At 40.1% G+C, this 20115-nt stretch overlaps 1 protein-coding gene across 3 annotated transcripts; it reads right to left on the bottom strand.

The window, feature by feature from the left end:
* Positions 1-1209: 1209 nt before the first annotated feature.
* Positions 1210-20038, bottom strand: ZFP14 (ZFP14 zinc finger protein). Of its 3 annotated transcripts, XM_075537146.1 has the most exons (5): positions 19997-20023; positions 19138-19199; positions 16108-16195; positions 12317-12443; positions 1210-3288 (listed from the first exon to the last, which is right to left on the bottom strand). In XM_075537146.1, the coding sequence occupies exons 3-5, from the start codon at positions 16114-16116 to the stop codon at positions 1922-1924; spliced, it is 1503 nt and encodes a 500-aa protein (XP_075393261.1). In that variant the 5' UTR covers positions 16117-16195; positions 19138-19199; positions 19997-20023; the 3' UTR covers positions 1210-1921. The 3 variants fall into 3 exon arrangements, with proteins under 3 accessions (XP_075393261.1, XP_075393262.1, XP_075393263.1); XM_075537147.1 differs by lacking the exon at positions 19138-19199 and having other exon boundaries at positions 19997-20038; XM_075537148.1 differs by lacking the exons at positions 19138-19199; positions 19997-20023 and adding an exon at positions 19767-19923.
* Positions 20039-20115: the final 77 nt, after the last annotated feature.

Below are 20115 nucleotides of genomic sequence, written 5' to 3'. Positions count from 1 at the left end.
TTCTGCAAATTTTAAAGAATTTTATGTCAAGGTTTGAATTTTATTTATAGGCTTGACTTTTTCAGTTCAATTTGTCAAAATGCTTCATTAAGTAGTGCTGTATACTATTACACTATATCTGGAGGTGAATGTTGCATTATAGCTTCACTGATTGAGGTTAACATTGATTAAAAGATTTTACAGGTGGTCAGTTTGATAAATTAATGATAAAAGTCTCGCCAATTTTCCACTTAATAGCTTTAGCGTCCACTGAGGATCATTTTTGTGCCCCTGTAGCATTCTCTCACTCAATGCCATAAAGTTGATTCTGACTCATAGAGACCCAATAGAACAGAATAGAACTGCCCAGTGGGTTTCTCAGATTGTAATTCTTTATGGGAGTAAAAAGCCTTGTTTTTCTTCCATGGAGCAGCTGGTGGTTTCAAACTACTGACCTTGCAGTTAGTAGCCCACCACTAGAAAACAGTGGCTTTTATAATCCAATCACCCAATCATTCTATATGTAAATAAATTAAAAACAAACACCTTGTTTGATACATTTTGATGACCCTGAAACTAGTTCACACAGTTAAGGTAGGATAAATGCTCAATTTTTCCTCTCAACACTTCCCAGAATGGTGAGTTGTTATTAGAATATCTTCTATAACTGATGAAATTGTGCAGCCATACCCAAGAAAGTCACCAAATTACTGGTTGATGAACTTGAAAGAACTTCCACTGTCAATACAGAGCAATTTGAACACTGAAAGGCATACAGCCTTCAGTAGGATTGCACATTGGAGTTACACACACACACACACACACACACAATATTGAATTTCCAAATTTGCAAGTATTTCTTGCCATCTTATTTTCATTTCTAATCCACTGTGAATTGTGGTCTGTGAATTTTAAGTCTCATTTGTTTTAAAATTTTTTATGGGATTAATAATTTCATATTCTTAATTCTTCAACAGCTGTATTAGTAACAATCCCATATTTACGAAATTTAGGGTTTGGGGGGTTTGAAGGGTTTTTTTCCCCATAGAATTCCTGATGCTGCTCAAAGAATGAAGAACTTACCACATTCATTATAATTTTTTATCCAGATTAAATTACCTTAAGTTTAATAAATGCTAAGAAGTTATAGAAGGCAAGTTACAGTTATTATTTAAGTAATAACTTTCTTCCATGAATTAACTAGTACTTATGATAACAATTATAGACAATACATAACTGCTATTCTTCCAAGTATTAATTTCAATCCTTTTATATACTGTGACAGGCAGACTTGAAAATGGCTCCCTGTGATTAAATTTTTTTTTGAAAAAGAAAATGGTTCCCATTGGCTCTCTCCACCTCCTCATATTCTCCTTCCCTTGAGTGTGGGTTTGCTCAATGGCTTGTTTATAAACAACAGGAGATTCTTTGTCAAACCTGCAGATGAAACCTCAGCCCTGGATGAAACCCTGATTGTACCTTTGTTAGAGACCCTGAAGCAGAAGGTCCAACTAATTCATGCCTGGACTTCTGGCTGAAAGAAACTGTGAGATAATAAAGGTGTGTGTGTTTTTATTACACAGGCGTATAATTAAGGGATGGTAGTTTATTACACAGCAATAAATAACTAATATACAGATACGACCATCAACATTTTACAAATGAGTAAAAAAAAGGCTTAAATATCCAATGTCATATTAGTAATAAAAGTATTCAATGAGTATCATGACAGATAAGGCTAAATTTTTTCTAAATTCATTACATTATTCTCTCGTGTTTGCTACAGATAAACAATGTTTACATGGTAACAGGAGGCCTTTAAATCAACATTTTTTATCTAATATAAAATCTCTTAGGCTTAGTTGTGAGAATTAAACACAATTAGCAAGAAACCATTCTGTGATGTCTGGCAACATAATGTCCATTTGAAGGGTTTCTTATATTAAATTGCATTGTGAACCCTCTGATGCTGAGTGAGGTGTGAATGTTGTCTAAAGGCCTTCTTACATTCCTTACACTTGTAGGGTTTCTCACCAGTATGAATCCTCTGGTGCTGAGTAAGAAATGAATAAAGTCTAAAAGCCTTCCCACAGTCTTTACATCCGTAAGGCTTTTCACCAGTATGGATGCTCTGGTGCTGAGTAAGTTGTGAGAGCAGTCTAAAAGGTTTCCTACACTCCTTACATTCATAAGGTTTTTCACCAGTATGGATGCTCTGGTGCTGAGTAAGCTGTGAGAAAAGTCTAAAAGCCTTCCCACAGTCTTCGCATTCATAGGGTCTCTCACCGATATGAATGCTCTGATGTGAAATGAGTTGGGAGTAACTACTAAAAGTTTTCCAACACTCCACACATTCATAGGGTTTTTCACGAGTATGTATTCTCTGATGGCGAACAAGCTGTTGTCTTAATCTAAAAGTCTTTCCACACTCCTTACATTCATAGGGTTTCTCACCTGTATGAATACTTTGATGGACAGTAAGTTGTTGGCATATTCTAAAAGCCTTTCCACATTCCTTACATATATACGGTTTATCACCAAAATGAATTTTCTGATGTATTCTAAGGTCTGGACCACATACGAAGGATTTCCCACATTCCTTACATTTATGGAGCTTTTCAGACGTATGAAGTCTCTGATGTCGAGTAAGGTGTGTACACTGTCTAAAGGTCTTCCCACATGCCTTACATTCATAAGGTTTCTCACCAGTGTGAATTCTCTGATGTCGAGCAAGTTGTTGATGCACTCTGAAGGCCTTCCCACATTCTTTACATTCATAGGGTTTTTCACCAGTGTGAAGCCTCTGATGTTGAGTAAGTTCTTGGAGCACAGTAAATGCCTTCCCACATTCCTTACATGCATAAGGTTTCTCACCAGTATGAAGTTTGTGATGTCTAATAAGGTGTGCACGCTGTCTAAAGGCCTGCCCACACTCTTTGCATTTATAAGGTTTCTCACCAGTATGAATTCTCAGGTGTTGACTAAGTGTTGAGCGACGAATAAAGGTCTTCCTACATTCCTTACATTCATATACCTTTTCTCCATTATGAACTACCTGATATTCAGTAAGAAAATTGTTTTTTTTGTAAGTGGTCATTTTTCCAGGGATAATCTTCACTTGTCTATAATATCCCTCTTGTGGTTCCTTTGGCCCCTCAATCTTGTTTTGGAATTCCCAATCATTTCTATAAATGGAGCCCTGGAGGCTATGGCTTTTAATACTTTCCATTATTTCCCATTGGAATGAAAATATTTCATAAATGTCCTTTTCAGGAGATAAACTATTGGTCCTGTAACTGGACTCCAAATCTGAAAAAGAAAAAGGAATAAAGAATCAAACGCATGGTATTTTCTTGTTCCAGAAGTCAGAAAACTTCCATAAAGAAATAAAACACAAATATAAAATAATATTTATTTCAAATGGTTGTATTAGACTATAACATAGAGAAATTCCTTCTATATATGTCTTCCCCAAATTTCTCAACTTTGACTTACATACCAAAATTTACAAGTTTCATGGAGAAAATAGGGCTGGAGTAGACCATTCAAATCTATGCAACTTTAAAATCAAGGAATTGACAAATTAATAACTAACTATTGAACAATGTAACAAAAAGCTGAAAAGTAATTTGTATACCTCAAAATGCACCAAAAAAATAGAATGACAATGCTGGATTTGGGGTTCTGAGACATTGCTTTCCTGATAAATGATAACAACAATAAACTAAAGAAAACCAAAAGATGCCTGGAAAAAAGAAAACTAAGTCATAAGAATTGGTGTGCGCTGCAAATATTTTAAATTCTATGACTGATAACAGATGTGAACATTATTATAACAACATAGTTTACATGTTATTTGTTCTAAAATGTAGAAATAACATAATAGAAGGAGGGACTGTTATTCTGACTATGATGGAGAAATTGTTATCAGAACTAGTTTAGTGAAAACAACTAAATTTGAATTTTAAAGACCTGTCTGAAGACAAAGGTATAGTAACCAAGATTCTAGAGAGGAAGAGAACATATTGGATAAAATGCTTTGGACTCTACAAGGGCTACACTTATAACTAAAATAAAGAGGAAAATTATGATTTTCAAATAGATGAAGATAATCAGCCAGAGGCCAATTAGTCCTTTCTGGAGATAGACAAAATATCATTCAGATACAATATTAAAATTTTAAATATATATAATGTTCAGCAATTACAAATTATCTTATAAGCCAAGGAAAAAGTATACAAAAAAACAAGCAAACAAAAAGAAGAGATTAAACAAAATAGAAACAAATGGGAAAATGTTCCATGTTAGTGGATTGAAAAAATTAATATTGTTAAGATATCAATATGACCTAAAGTAATCTATAAATTTAATGCAATCCTGATCAAAATTCAAATAGTTTTCTTTACAGAAATGAAAAAGCAATCCTCAACTTTATACAGAACGCTAATAGCTCTTAATGTAATGTTCAAAGAGAAGAAAAAAATAGAAAGTCACACTTCTTAATTTTAAAACTTCTAAAGCTACATAATCAAAATAGCCTGATACTAGTATAACAATAGACATATAGACCAATAGACTAGAACTGAGAATATACACCCACATATCTATATTCAACTATTTTTAAAATAAGGGTTTTAAGTCCATCGATGGGGGTAAGAATCTCTTCAATAAATGATACTGGGAAAATGTGTTTTTCTGCATACAGAAAAATGAAACAGTACCTACGCCTCACACTAAATGAAAAATAAATTCAACACAGGTTAAAGATCTAAATGTGCAAACTTTTCAGAAAAACACGTGAAGGGGAAATGCCGTTGGGCTTAGCTTTTAACAATGGACCATCTCATATTAAAAGCACAAATAGCATATGATAAAATAAATAAGTGGGACCTCTTTAAGATAAAAAAAAAACTCTTGTTCATTAAACACCTCACCCAAACAGTTAAAAACCAAGCTTTAGATTGGAAATCACATATCTGATAAGAATATGATAACTTATATATTTATAAAGCTTTAACAACCAAAGTACAAATAAAGGGTGAAATACATGAAAAGATGCTCAGTGATGTTAGCCATCGTCAAGATACAAAACTATCATGAGATACCACTTAGCTCACACTCGGATGCTTAAGAAAAACAGAAAATAACAAATGTTGGCAACGATGTGGAAGAAATGGAACACTTATCCATTACTGGGAATAAAAAACGGTACAGCTGTTATGGAAAATCGTGTGGTGGCTCCGCAAAAACAAAAACGATTGGAGAATGATGAGGGCAATGAATGTACAAATGTGCTTGACACAATTGATGTATGTGTGGATTGTGATACGAGTGTTATGAGCCCCTAATAAAATGATTAAAAAAAACAACAACCCAAAATGAAAACTACTGCATGGTCAGGCAACTCCACTCCTGGGTGTTTACCCGAAAGCCTCAAATGCAGACTACATCAGTCAGTGCTCATTGCAGCACTATTCACAACAGCCCATGGGCGAAAACAACCTTAATATCCATCGAGAAATGGATGCATAAACAAAATGTGGTGCACACATACAATGGAATCCTACTCAGCCAGTAGAAGTGAAGTCTTGATGCAACAAAGAGGGAGCGTACACACACCATGCTGATTGAAACGCATCAATCACGAAAGGTGAAATGCATGACCTTACTTATAGAAAACGACAAGAACAAGCAAACATATAGAGACCAAAAGGCAAGAGTGGTCACGGGTGGGAGAGAGATCGAGAGGGGAACCTACTATTTATAGAATATGCACTTTGGGTTTACAATGATGGATGAAGCACATTGGTTGACGGTAGAGGTGCACATCTGATTATTGTAAGTGCTGTCAACAAATTGTACTCCTGTAAAAAAACTGAACTGGCAAAAATGACAGAAATATTGAGAACAAGGTGAAAACAGAATTTCGGTTGTAGCAGCTTATGTATAACCGAATACCTCATTAGATTTGGCTTGGAGGTTTGGGGCCATGGTTTCGTGGGACATCCCTGGTTAATTTGCCTAATAACGGATGTTAGTGTGCTGTGCTGCCTCCTAGTTTGCTGCAGAGTGCCATGGGTCTTCAAAGCTTTGCAAGCAGAATCTAGGGAACAACTATTGGTCTCTGTTCATCTGGAGCAACAGAATAAGGATGAGAATGAGGAATAGGAGGAGGATGTGGAATGTGTGGCTAACTACCTCAATGCCACCTTTGTCATGGGACTAGAACTGAATGGTGCCCAGCCCCATGACTGAACATTCTGACCAAGGAGAGGATAAAATGCAGAATACATCTTTCAATTCCTGGAGCCATGGAGGCTGGATGAACCCTTGAAACTATTGTCCTGAGGTTACCTTTAAACCAACTCAAGGCAAAGACTTGAGAGAAAATAACTGCCAAGCAATAATTCTGTACCTAATAAAAATGAAGACAAAATTCTGTACTCTTTAAATAAATAAATAGAAATTTTAAAAAAACAAAAAATATTCTGTACTCTAAAAATGAAGCTATATTCCAGTAGCGCCTAAGTTAACTCACTGTCAATAGATATAATAAAAAGAATACTAAAAGGAGTTCTCCAGGCAAAAAGAAGATTCTAGATGGAAGCACTGTAATACAGGAAAGAAGAAGCAGCCCTGTGAAGAGTATACATGTAGGTAAATGAATATTGCCTATAGGGCACAGTTATAAATTAATATTCTGTGAGGATTAAAATGTATGTAGAAATTAAAATGCAACTGTATAAAATAAAAAAGTAGGGGACAGGTAAAAGGAATGATAATGTAACTCAAACCACTGCATCATCAAACAGGTAAAGGAGTTAACTTAGAATCTAATTTAGATTCTATGGGAGAGTGTTAATCTCTAGGGCGGTCAAAAGAAGAAAAATCAAGGTACCATTCATATAAGGGGCCCTAGTGGCACAGTGTTTAAAATGCTCAGCTGCTAACCAAAAGGTTTGCAGATCGAATGTGTCAGCACAGGAGAAAGATGTTTGATTCCCTAACAATTTACACCCTTGGAAACCCTATGGGGCAGTTCCATTCAGTTCTTATAGGGTTGCTATGAGTCAGAATCAACCCAATAGAGTGGGTTTGTTTGTTTGGGTATAATTAATACGGTAAAGTGGCAATGGTAGAATAAAAGCAAATATTTGTTCATCTAAAAGCAAACAAACAAAAAACAACTCACTGCCATTGAGTTGATTCAGACTCAAGGTGATCCTATATAGTGTTTCTGAGGCTGTAAATCTTCACAAGAGCAGACAGCTTTATCTTTCTGCCGAGGAAAGGCTGGTGGGTTTGAACTGCCCACCTTGCGCTTAGCAGTCCAACCTTACCCTACAGCACTAAGGCTTCTAACCTACAGAAAACAAAAGGGGGGGGGGAAGGAACAACAACAAAAATCTGGGGAAAAGAGGAAGATGGTAGAATTAAACACAACTACATCCGAAAATTAATTACAGGTAAATAAAATACAAGGAAGCCTGGTAGTGCAATAATTAAGTACTTGGCTGCTAACTAACGGGTTAGCAATTCAAACCTACTCGGTGTCTTTGAAAAAGAAAACCGCGTAATCTGCTCTCATAGGAATTATAACCCAGAAAATCCTTTGGGGCAGTACGACTCTGTCAATATGAGTTACACTGGACAGCTCGCACTAACAGATAACATACACTGATTAGAAGACATACATGTTCCTTATGTCCATGGGGCAGGGGTTTGCATGGGAGTCGTGTGGAAGTGAAGAGGAAGTGCACTTTCTGGAGGCAGCAAGGTAGGATACTAGCGCCCAAGACACAGGGAAGGAAAGTGCTCAGATCCTGGAGATAGCTGGGCTTGTGGGTGATAGATTGAAAAGCACCATTCATGCCAGGGAAGAAAGTGATTTTTGATGTTTTTGCCTTACTTGTATAATAGAATGTATTGGTGAAAGTATCTGGTCTTGGCATTTTCCCTGTGAGAAGGATTGTAACAATGAATTTCATATATAGCAGAAAACAGAAATACATATACAGTGATCAATCTTTCCTTTTCTCCTGTGTCAACTGTGGCAAGGAATTTTTCTATTTTATGTAAGTTGTCAAATTTACCGGAACAACATTTTTCATGATATTTTCTCATACCTTTTACAGAGACTGGATATGAAGTGAAGTTTGTCATTAGTGTCTCAAATGGCTGCAGGGCCACTCAAAGTGAACAGGTTTCACCAGGGCTTCCAGGTTCAGAACTGACTACAAATAAGGAATAGGTTGTCGACTTCTGATACATTAGCCATGGAAAACCTTATGGATAGCATTGAACGTGGTCAGATACAGAAAACTTCATTAAAAGACGCACAACATTGTCAGACATAGTGCCATGGTTGGAGTAAAGCCTTCATGAATAGATGTTAATAAACAAAATACAAATCTAGGAAAACTAGAAGTAGTAAAAAATGAAATGAAACTCATGAAAATTGACATTCTAGGCAATAGTGAGCTGAAATGGACTGGTATTGGCCATTTTGAATCAGAAAATGATATGGTTTATTATAATGGGCATGAAACAGTCAAAAGAGTTCATCATCAAAAAGGCTGTTTCAAGATCTATCTTGAAGTATGATAATGTCTATAATAGGATTATATCTATTCACACACAAGGAAATCCAATCAATACAATCATTATTCAAATTGATGCACCAACTACTAGAGCTAGTGATGAAGAAATTGAAGAATTCCATCAATATCTTTAGTCAAAATTGATCAAACATGCGATCAAGATGCACCACTAATTATTGGTGATTGGAATGCAAAAGTTGGATACAAAGAGGAAGGAACAGTAGTTGGAAAATATGGCAATGAGATGACAGAAATAAAATTGGAGATGGTATGATAAAATTCTGTAAGACCAATGACTTCTTCATAGCAAATGCCTTTCTTCAACAACAATGCACACACAAAAACAAACAAACACATAGACTCCTGAAGATTGAACACCCAGAAATCAAATCGACTACATCTGTGGGGGGACACTGGAGAAGCTAAATATCAGCAGCTAAAACCAGGCCAGGGGCTGACTGTGGAGCAGATCATCAATTGCTCATATGTAAATTCAAGTTGGAAGTGAAGCAAATTACATGAAGTTAACAAGAGCCAAAATACAACCTTGAGTATGTCCCCTTTGAACGTCGAGAATATCTCACGAAGAGATTTGATGCATTGAACACTAATGACCGAAGACCTGAGGATAACTGGGAGGACATCAGACTATCATTCGTGACAAAAGCAAGAGGCCATTAACACGAGAGGAAAGAAAGAAAAGATTGGAGTATATGTCAGAAGAGACTCTTAATTGTAGAGCAGCTAAGGCAAGTGGAAGAAATGATGACGTCAAAAAGCTAAATGGGAAATTTAAAAGGGTAGGTTCAGAAGACAAAGTAAAATATTATAATGAAATGCGCAAAGACCTAGAGTTAAAAACAAAACCGGAAGAACATGCTCAGCATATCTTAAACTGAAAGAACTTGAGAAAACATTCAAGATTTCAGTTGCAATATTGAAAGAGTCTACGGGCAAAATATTGAATGGGGCAGGAAGCATCGAAAGAAGATGGAGAGAATATACGGAGTCACGGAATCGAATAGGACTGGTTGACACTCCACTATTTCAAGAGGCAACAGATGAGTTGTACCAATGGCACTGAAGGAAGACGTTCAAGCTACACTGGAAGCATCAGCCAAAAGCCAGGCTCCAGGAATTGATGGAATACCAACGAAAATGTTACAACACACTGATGAAATCGTAGAAACACTCACTCCACTATGCCGGGAAATTTGGAAGTCAGTTACTTGCCCTAGAAGAGATCCATACTTGTACCCCTGTCAAAAAAAAAAAAAGGTGATCCAAAAGAATGCTCAAGTTATAGAACAATTAATATCCCGTGCGAGCAAACTTTTGCTGAAGCTCATCCAACAACAGATCGAGCAGTACATTGATAGGGAGCTGCCAGAGGTTCAGGTCAGATTCAGAAGAGGATGTGTGTGTTAGTCCGGGTAGACTAGAGACACAAATCCATAGAAACTCATCCATGTATAACAGAGAGTTTTCTATAAAGAGTAATTGTACATTAGGAAAGCATCTCAACCCAGTCCAGTTCAAGCCCATAAGTCTGATGTTAGCCTATATGTCTGATACCAATCTATAAGTCCTCTTCTGGCTCATGAAACACATGCAATGGTGCCAAATGCAGGAAGATCACAGGACAGTGGCTTGGAAGTCTTCTGGATCCAGTGGCGTTGTCAGCACCTCGGCGCTGGCAGGGGTCTCCACGTGGTTCCTTTAGCTTCGAAACTCTGACTCCCTCAGGGTAGCTTCAGGTGGCTTCTCCTCGGAAATGTCTCACTTTGGAGACTGTGGATACTGTGTTCCACAACTCTGGAACACACAGGAACTTCCGTCTGTATTCTCAACCACTACACGTTAGTGTCTCTTTACCGATCCTGTTTTTGTTTAAGTTCTAATGTTGTTGTTAGGTGCCGTGGAGTCTGTTCTGACTCTTAGTACAACAGAACGAAACGCTGCCCGCTCCTGCACCATCGCTAAATTGTGCTTATGCTGGAGGCCTCCCGCGCAGCCTCCCTATCAGTCCAGCTTATTAAAGGCCTTCCTCTTTTTTGCTACCTGCTACTTTTCCATGCATGTTGTTCTTCTTCAAGGACTGTTCTCTCCTTTCAAACCTATCCACATCATTGAGATGAAGTCTCCCATGCTTGCCTCTCAGGAGCATTCTGGATGTCTGTTCTCCTGGCGGTCCACGGTACTTTCAATGTGCTTCACCAGCTGAGTTCGAATGCACGGACTCTCCTTCAGTCTCCTTATTCAATGCCCACATTTCACACGCATATGAGGTGATGGGAAATACTGTGAGTTGGGTTAGGTGCCCCTCACTCCTCAAAGTAACACCTTTGCTTTTCAACACTCTAAAGAGATCTTGTGAGCAGATTTTCCAAGTGCAGTGTGTCCTTTGATCTCTTTGATTGCTGCTTCCATGAACACTGATTGTGGATCCAAGCAAGACAAAATTCTGGACAACTTCAACCTTTTCTACATTTATCATGATGTTACCTTTGGTCCAGTTGTGAAGATTTTGGTCTTCTTTATGTTGAGTTGTGATCCACACTGAAGGTTGTAGTCTTTGATCTTCATGAGCAAGTGCTTCAAGTCCTCCTCACTTTCAGCCAGCAAGTTTGGGTCATCTGCACAGCGCAGGTAGTGAATAGGCCCTCCCTCCATCCTGATGCACATCCTTCTTCATATAACTCAGCCTCTTTGACTAGTCGCTCAGCACTCATACTGAATAAGTGTGGTGAGAGGATGCAACCGTGCTGCACACTCTCCTGGTGTTAAACCATGCAGCATGCCCATGTTCTGACCTCACAGCTGCCTCTCGATCCAGGTATAGGTTCCACAGGAGCACAATCAAGTGTTCTGGGATTCCCATTTTCTCAAGGCGGTCCAAAGTTCGCCTTTGGATAACTTAGTGATTATGTGTGTTCGAATTTTCCATATTACCTCTGTGCCCTCGGCAAATACATACCTCATTTTCTCACCTAAAAGGAGATGGCAGTGTCCTTCTTGTAGCATTACTGAGAGGATTAATCAATAATGTAAAAAGCGTAAAACAGTGCCTGGGTACACACGAATGCATGTAGTTATATGTATAAATACATGGAAAACTCATGTGTGTGTTAACTATGAATGTTTAGTGTTGTTATTTTAGTGAGAGGAGAATAAGAGGCTTCCTGGGGGATTCACATATCCTTTCAACGCTAAATGTAGAGTTCTTAGATTTTAACGGTAAATCATAAACAGGTAGAAACCAGTTTATCTGTTATAAGACAGAGAAGGTAAGTCTTAAATAAACTTTGCGTATGCAAACCACACTACATAAAGTGGACAAGTTCTTTTGGTTATTAGAGAAACTCAGATCTCTGTGTCCAGCTTTGACTCTCCTTGTAGCTGGAATGGAAAGTCGCACTGAGCACAAATACTACTGATTTCTTGAACGATGTTTCTGTTGTATATAATCATACGATCCAGAATTCAAGTCCTGCTTCTTGGATCCTGAAGAAAAAAGAACATTGCAGGAAGAGTCCACTCCTTCCACCAAAAAAAATCTAAAGGGCCAGTAGACTTCGAGAAAGCGTTATTAAATGGAAGGCTCCATTCCCAACCTACTAACATGAACTGAAACCGTTCCTTTGGCAATAGAGAACAAAAATATAGCCAGTTTCTCAAAATAAGAGCTCTGAACTTGACAGTAGAGAAAGCCAGTATCTGGAGATAAGTCACCTTACCTAGTGAGATGAAGTTGCTATAGTTCTCCCACATCACATCCTTATACAAGTCCCTCTGAGCAGGCTCCAGGCACTCCCACTCCTCCTGGGAGAAGTCTATGGCTACATCCCTGAATGTCACTGAATCCTGAAAAGATGAAGTCGGGTTGTAGGTGGAAATAAATGAATTACCCTTCAAGTGGAAAGAGTAGATATTAGAAACTACATCGTGGTGGTGGTGGGGGGGCAGATAGCAAGCAGATAGCAGGGCTCAGACTAAACAGTCACGACATAAGTCCTGAAAACCCCACTGCCATCCGGGTCATTCCTACCCATAGTGACCCCATATGTGGTCTCTGAGGCTGGAGATCTTTATGTGGGGTGCTAGTGTGTTTGAACTGCCAATCTCCTGGTTAGTAGTCCAAGGCTTACTCAACATTACCATCACGGTTCCATGACTGGAGTAGAAGAGAGTTTAAAGAGAGTAGTATGATTGAAGCAGAGGGTTTCACAGGTACTGAGGAGCTCTATGGCTGTAAATTAAATCCTGGCACAGCATGGAAAAACTTATCCAACCAGTCTGCAAATGAGCAAAATAACCCGAGAATCTCAATCAAATGCAATCATATACATAAGCCTACTGTATGCTAAGTGCCTCCATCATAAATTCTTAAGAAGCGTGAAGTCCAAATCACTCTCAAATAATAAAAAAGAAGTGTGATGTCTTCCATCCTCTTTTCCCTTTAGTGATAATTTTTTAATAAACATTTCTCCCAAACGTAAAACAAATCTCTTAGAAAAGAATATTTTTATAAAATTAAATAACTTCAAGACTCATGTTGGTCATTCACAATGTCAGATTTTATATAAACATTTCCCCTGTCAGAGCAAATTATTTTATAAACAAAAATTTTTGCTACATAGTTCACATTTTTAAAATATTGGGCTCTACCTTTAAATATTTCAGATGTCTTAATTCAGTGTAATCTTCCCCCAAATCTCAAGAGCTACAATCATCTAACACGTATCTGGATGATTTTCCCTTTATATGCATCATCCCTCCCTGAACACCATTCCTTATTCTCAAATTAGAGGATTGTGAATTGTGACAATATTATAAACATATCACCACAAGCCCGTGGTTTAGAATGAAGAGTAATCAGCTCCCCAGGTGTTATTTGGAAGTTTACAAACAATTTTGGTTCTTACAACTGGCAAGGAGTACTACTCAACATTTGTGAAAAACAATGTGGGGTGGCCTCTGTTTTACTTCTACGTTCACAATGGAGGAAAGGAGAATCAAGATGATCAATATCAGTCACCCAACACTGATACCTATGAGGTAGTAGTCATATATGCCTCCACTGTCCATCCTTTGTATAAATCCTGACACTACTTGTCTCTCCCACAGCATTCTCTACTTCTCTTGTGGGCTTCATAATCTGCTGCAATGACCGTATAAAACTCATCGACCATATCAAACTCATAGATCACACTGAAGTAACAGGTTACAATTCAGGCTCAGGAATCCTTCATGATACAGTTCTTCAATCAGGACAGCCTCCTCTCAGCTAGGCCCACAAACACGTGTCTTTCTAGCCAATTTCCCTGCGTGGTCAAGTGTGGCAGTCTCTTCCAATCAGTGCTCAGGAGCACTTGCCACAAGCAAGCCTTCTCCTGCTTGAAGGCACTCAGCTTTCTAGTGAGGTGGCTGGGCAAGTCTCACTCCATCAATAAGTGCACAAATGCATCCTTAAGAATGCATTGTTAAGTCTCCTGACCAAAGATGCTCAGCATTCTCATTCTCTGGGGCCGGAAACCTACTGCACCACCTCCTGCTGGTCCTGGTTCTGTTGCCACCGCTTCTCTACAGCTGCTTGTTGCTGTCACAGCTCTCTGTCTCCTGCATGGATGAGGCTCAGCACGGGTATCTTAGGTCCTAAGAACACACTCTACTCCTAGGTCTTCTCAATGCTAGCGAGATCATCCTTCTTGTCATTTTCAAGCCAGGTGGGATGGTAAAATTAACCAATCCCCACATGAGGGGTCTATATACATTATTTGCATGATTCCATCCGCATAAGGGTGACATAGCCCTTATTTACATTATTAGAAAGCTATCCAACTCCCTGGGTCAGCCACAAGCACCTCGCATTTGCATAGTCCTACCCAGTCATTTGGTGGGAGTTACATGTTGTGGCTAGAAGAGCGAGATAAAATAATTCTAATATGTCAATACTAATCCTGTAGCCAGATAACACTGTAGCATCTAATACACAGAGGCCAGGAATGCTGCCAAGCATGTTATCCCTTACAATAAATGACCACCTGATCCAAAATATGCGTAGTGCTAAGGTTGAGAAATGCTGACCTAGCCCAGCACATTCTGTAAAACTGTATGATATGGATATTGTTCATAGTATTCTTTCACGGTGCTCCACAGATGATCCTTGAAGTTTTCATTATGACCCTGCCCAGTCCTGAACGCCTTACAGAGCATAAGATCTTAATAAGGGAAAATGAGACCAGTCAACACTAATGCCTATATTATCTACTGTCTGTGGGGAAGTTTAAAGTGCTTAAAGTCAAATAGTTCCTAAAATCTTCAAGAAAAGCTCAAAACAGGAACTTCCTACTCATCTATTCAGATATTCTAGCACTATATTATCAACCAGGGAACTATTTCCTCATGATCAGAAAATTATAATGTATTACATGTCAATACCAATCCTCTAGCCAAAATCACAACTTTCCCCCATACGCACAGGAGTAACTTCTGGCCAGAAGAAATCTACGTCTTTGGCTTCATGATTTTCATCTAGTGACATATTTTTCCTTATGTGCTTTATTTCTCTTCACATATTTTTCCTCAATATTTTCTCAATTGTTTAGGAACTCAATTCAGACTATACAATACGAGCTAAATATATGGAAATGAATCTCCAACAAGAACATACAGCAGGAAAGGCTCGTACTTGGTATGAGAGTCTGATGCTTCTTCCTTTGGTATCAGCAGAGCCTACTGCATAGTCCAAACACACCTGCAGATGATTCTGATAGGCTAGCAATTTTATTGGAAATAAAACGCGATGCTTCCTGTACATTTTCTTTTGTTAAAAGGTGTTGTATTCCCTTTATAGAAAGTTCTAAAAACGGGCGAAATTAACCTATGATGTTGAAATGTAGCCAGAATAATGATTGCATTTGGGCTCAGCGAGTAGGGGCGTGGGAGTGAGTACAGGAAGACATCTGGGGTGCTGGTAACGTTCTCATTCTTGTCCAGAGGGCTTTTAGCATAGATGTGTTTAAAAGACTTCATTTACCGAAATCCTTATGATTTGTGTATTTTTCTATATGCATGTTGTACTTCAATAAAATGTTCCCAAAATGTCAGAGTACATATTGGAGATAAAAAAATTTTCCTATGTAAGACTAGAACAAATAATAATGTTCTGAGATAAATATATGCATACTTTTTCTTAGGTATTAAAATCAAAAGGTGTTCTACTGGAAAATACTAACAGGGGAAAAATACTATAGGCCATGTCTACATTTTTCTCAATATATTTTATTCTTTCTCCCTTATTGATAGCCACAAAAGATTTAATAGATAGTGTAAAGAAGATAACAGCTTATAGCAATGACACCGGGATGTTTAGTCCACATCCTCATAACAATGAGGGGAACTGAGAAAAAAGTTCTTACATGGAGCTCTGCTAAGTAGGAAGTTTCGGGATAAGGAATGAGTAGATACACATGACCTAGAAATTGTCATTATTAAAAAAAAAACAACCAAAAAACCACCAACTTACATGGGCCATGGTATTAGAGCGCTCAGAAGTGGTCAGTCCTTTTCAAGATTTCTCTATTGGCTAATCGCAGAGTCCACAGAAGCTGGAGCTGGGAGGAAGACAAAGAAATCACAAAACCACATGAGCCTGATTGCTAGTTGCTGTCAAGTTGATCCTCAATGACCTCAAGTTAAGTCCAATTCATTGCCACCAAACAGGACGGGGCAGACCTGCACCCGTCGGCTCCAAGACTGTAGTCTTGACAGCAGTAGAAAGCCTCAGCTTTCTCCCAAGAGTGGCTGGAGGTTTCGAACTGCTAAGCTTGTGGTTAGCAGCCCAACATGCAACCCACTGTTACCAGGGCCCCTCTCCTGCACTGCAAAGCTCCCAAAATAATTTAGAGGAGGGCCGGTCAAAAAGTATTGCTAGAAAATCACTGAAAATACTGAACAAACATTTCAAAATGTGAAGTTATTGTTTCTTGACATTCCTTCATCAAGATCTATACACATCTAAAGAGGTGTTTCCATCTCGCTAAGCCTCCCCGAGGAAATCTGTGCTCTGCCATTTACCACATGCCACAATGGCAGTCTTGATATCCTTAACGGACTCAAAACGGTACGCTTTTTAAATGATCTTTGAGTTCGGGGAACAAAATTCAGTTTCAAGAGGTAAGACCAGGGCCGTAGAGTGGAGGGGCTAATGTTTCCCAGTGAAATTCACATAAGGCTGTCTTCACAGGCCTCGAAGAATGAGCAGGTGGTGTTGATGTGTTAGCATCAACTCCTCAGCACAACTCTCCTTTCCTACCAATGCAGTGCTCAACCTTCTTCCTGATACTTCCTGATACTTCCCCTGGACCATCCCTGTCCTTTCAGAAAGTTCATCGAGACCATCCCTTTGGATTTCCCCAAACAGCCATCCTAACCTCTGAGTTGACCTGCATGACTGGGAATGTCATCTTTGAGGACTACCCAATCTTCCTTCAAACACTTCACCCATCTAAAAACTGTTATTTTATGTCGGGCTACATTCCAGACAACTTGGTGCAAAGCTTCAGTGGTTTGAGATGATGTCCATTTGAGGGTTTTTTGTGGGGTTTTTTTCGTATTAGTTCTAAGTTCAGAATATTTTTCCCCCCAATGGCCCAAAACATTGGGTTTTGTTTTGTTTTTAAGACACCCTAAGGCAGGGGTCCTCAAACTTTTTAAACGGGGGGCCAGTTCATTGTCCCTCAGACCCATTGGAGGGCCGGACTATAGTTAAAAAAAACCAAAACTATGAACAAATTCCTATGCACACTACACGTATCTTATTTTGAAGTAAAAAAGCAAATGGGCGAAAATACCCGGTGGGCCGAATAAATGTCCTTGGCGGGCCGCATGTGGCCCGCGGGCAGTAGTGTGAGGACGCCTGCCCTAAGGAGACTGAGACAAATATTTTACTCTGAGAATTTGCCAGCAGCCATTCACTGACAGCAAGGGCATGTATAAACATATTTGGTTTGGAATAAACCTTTTTTTACATGTATGAACTGAAACACTAATAATAATGGCTTTTTACTTACTCTCATATTAATGAGTGTTTTCTTCTGCTAGTCCTCCGTGCCAGCCACACTTCCCACTAACCCCATCTTCATCCCACACCCAGACAAACTGGAAGAGGGTAAAGTGAGTCTGAAAAAATTCAGTTCTCCCCAACCTTAAGAAAACCAAGCTGAACGATGACAGATTTGGTGTATGTAGAAGCTCAAGTACTTCAGCAGATTTTCAAACTACGTCCCCATCTGGCAATGTAGTAGATCTGTTCTTCTCACTGAAGAACAGACTATTTCTCTAAGCAACTTTCTTGGCCCCCATTAGAACTTTCCAGAGCTGAGAAGGGGCCACCCCATCTAAATAGAGCCTCCTTTGAGCCCCCAGGATCCTGTCTAAATTTCCCCCACACAAAAAGGGAAAACCACACGGTGCCTGACAGCTACTACAAAGTCATGGTGTTTTCAATCACCTCATGTGCACAAGAAATCTGGACGATGAATAAGGAAGATATAAGAAGAATTGATGCATTTGAATTATGTTGAATACCCCACAAACTACTAGAAGAACAAACCAATATGTCTTCAAAGAAGTATAGCCTGAATGCTCCTTAGAAATGAGTACACATCTCACATAAGATGAACATATTATTAGGACATGATACTTGATAAAAAGAGGAAGGTCCTCGACAAAAGGGGCCGACACAGTGGCTATAATAAGCGGAAACATCACCAGAATTGTGGGACTTGGCAGGGTTTCACGGCTGTACATACGGCAGAATTGACTTGATGACCCCTAGCAGCAACAATACAGCCCAACAGGGCAGCGTGAAACTGCTCCATGGGTTCCAGGGCTGTCACCTGTACAGAGCAGACAGCCACATCTTTCTCTCACAGATGGTTTGGTGGGTTCGAACTGCTGACCTGTCAGTTCACCATGGAGCACCTAAATAACCACTGCACCATGGGGGCTCCTGACGCTTAGCACATAGCCCAGCGGTTCTCAACCTGTGGGTCGCGACCCTTCTGGGGTGTGTGTGTGTGTGTGTGTGTGTGTGTGTGTGTGTCGAATGACCCTTTTACAGGGGTCACCTGATTCACAACAGTAGCAAAATGACAGTGATGAAGTAGCAATGAGAATAATTTTATGGTTGAGGGGGGTCACCACCACATGAGGAACTGTATGAAAGGGTCACGGCATTAGGAAGGTTGAGAACTACTGATATAGTAGATAGATTTAAGTCAATGTGGTAACATTCTGCTAATGTTTAAATCTGGGTGATAGAGAAAAACGTGGACTCATCCCGCAGCACAACATATGCACCAAGCAATCCCCTTCTAAAACATTAAGAATTGAAAACGTCATCGTGAACTAGTCTACTCGGGCACACATGCCGTAGCGCTGGTCTGGTTGGGGTTCCTGCAGTGGGATTTGAACAGCACACCCATCCACTGCCACCCAGTGAAATCGGACTGGTGGTGCCCCGGCGTTATTTGGAGATTGGGTGCGCGCTTACGTTGGAGTGGTTTAGCAATTGGACATCTCCACGAAGGAACATCGCAAAGCAGGTCTTGGGCACTATAGTAAGAAAGCAATAATCTCTCAAAGAGTGGTTGTGATCGCATTGACTTTGAAAAAAAATAACGGGTTCTATTCATTTTGCAGCTGGCTTTTGTCTTTCCCTTCTCAGGCAGGGCTGTTTTTTCTTCCTTGTCCGAGCTGGAGTTCTCGCTAAAATTGACACCGGAAGCAAATATCCCTGTACCACGAACAATAAAAACTCTATTTCTTGGCATAAAAAGGAAGCAAGAACTCATTTTGACCTTGACTCTTCATTGTATGTACAATTCTTTTCTCCCTTCCTAGAGTTTTCTGTTAACGATCAGCAGGACTGGGGACCACGGGCCTTTCTTGGAGCTCAGCTCGGTCTGGTTAAATCAGGGCGCATCCCTGCTTTCCATCATAGATATTAGGGATGGCAGCGGGGAGCAGCCCGGGAGAACCTGCCCTTTCCCTCCATCACATAGCAACAGCAGAGGACAAAAGATGGGGCAGGAGGGCCTGAAATACGGCAGCGGCCTTGGAAAGGAACTCTTGGAAAGCCACGCTTCCAGGATCTGCAGCGGTCCCTCCACGGGAACGCACCTTTTGTTTGGGGGCCGAGTCGCGGGGTTCCCACATCTCTTTGGGAGCCATGCCGAGCTCCAGGCCTCGGAGGCCGGGGAGCTTCCCGGGAGAGCGGAGGGTGCAGCCGACCCCTTAAGGCTCCGTCAGCCTCACACACTCCCCAGCACCGCCACCTGGCTCACACCCAGGCCGGCGCCGCCCCCGCGCCGCCCCCGCGCCCGTTGCCTCTGTGCGCGCGACCCACTCACCTCTCGGAGCCGCCCGGGCGGGGAGCCGGAAGGAAGTCGGCGCGGAGGCCTGTGGGAAATGTAGTCCGTGCCTGGAGGCGCCAGCCGCCGGCCGTGGCTGGTGCGCGAGCGCGAGCCCG

The sequence above is a fragment of the Tenrec ecaudatus genome, chromosome 18 (genome assembly GCF_050624435.1).
Source record: "Tenrec ecaudatus isolate mTenEca1 chromosome 18, mTenEca1.hap1, whole genome shotgun sequence".
Classification (NCBI taxonomy): Eukaryota; Metazoa; Chordata; class Mammalia; order Afrosoricida; family Tenrecidae; genus Tenrec; species Tenrec ecaudatus.
Note: the sequence above shows the minus strand (reverse complement) of the source record. Positions and strands in the feature narration are given on the sequence as shown.

Bases quoted from the DNA above. Each gene is read 5' to 3' on its own strand.
- ZFP14 (XM_075537147.1), bottom strand. The intron at 3,289-12,316 runs GTAAGGTGACTT...TTTCTTTTTCAG, and splicing joins TAGCAACTTCATCTCACTAG to ATTTGGAGTCCAGTTACAGG.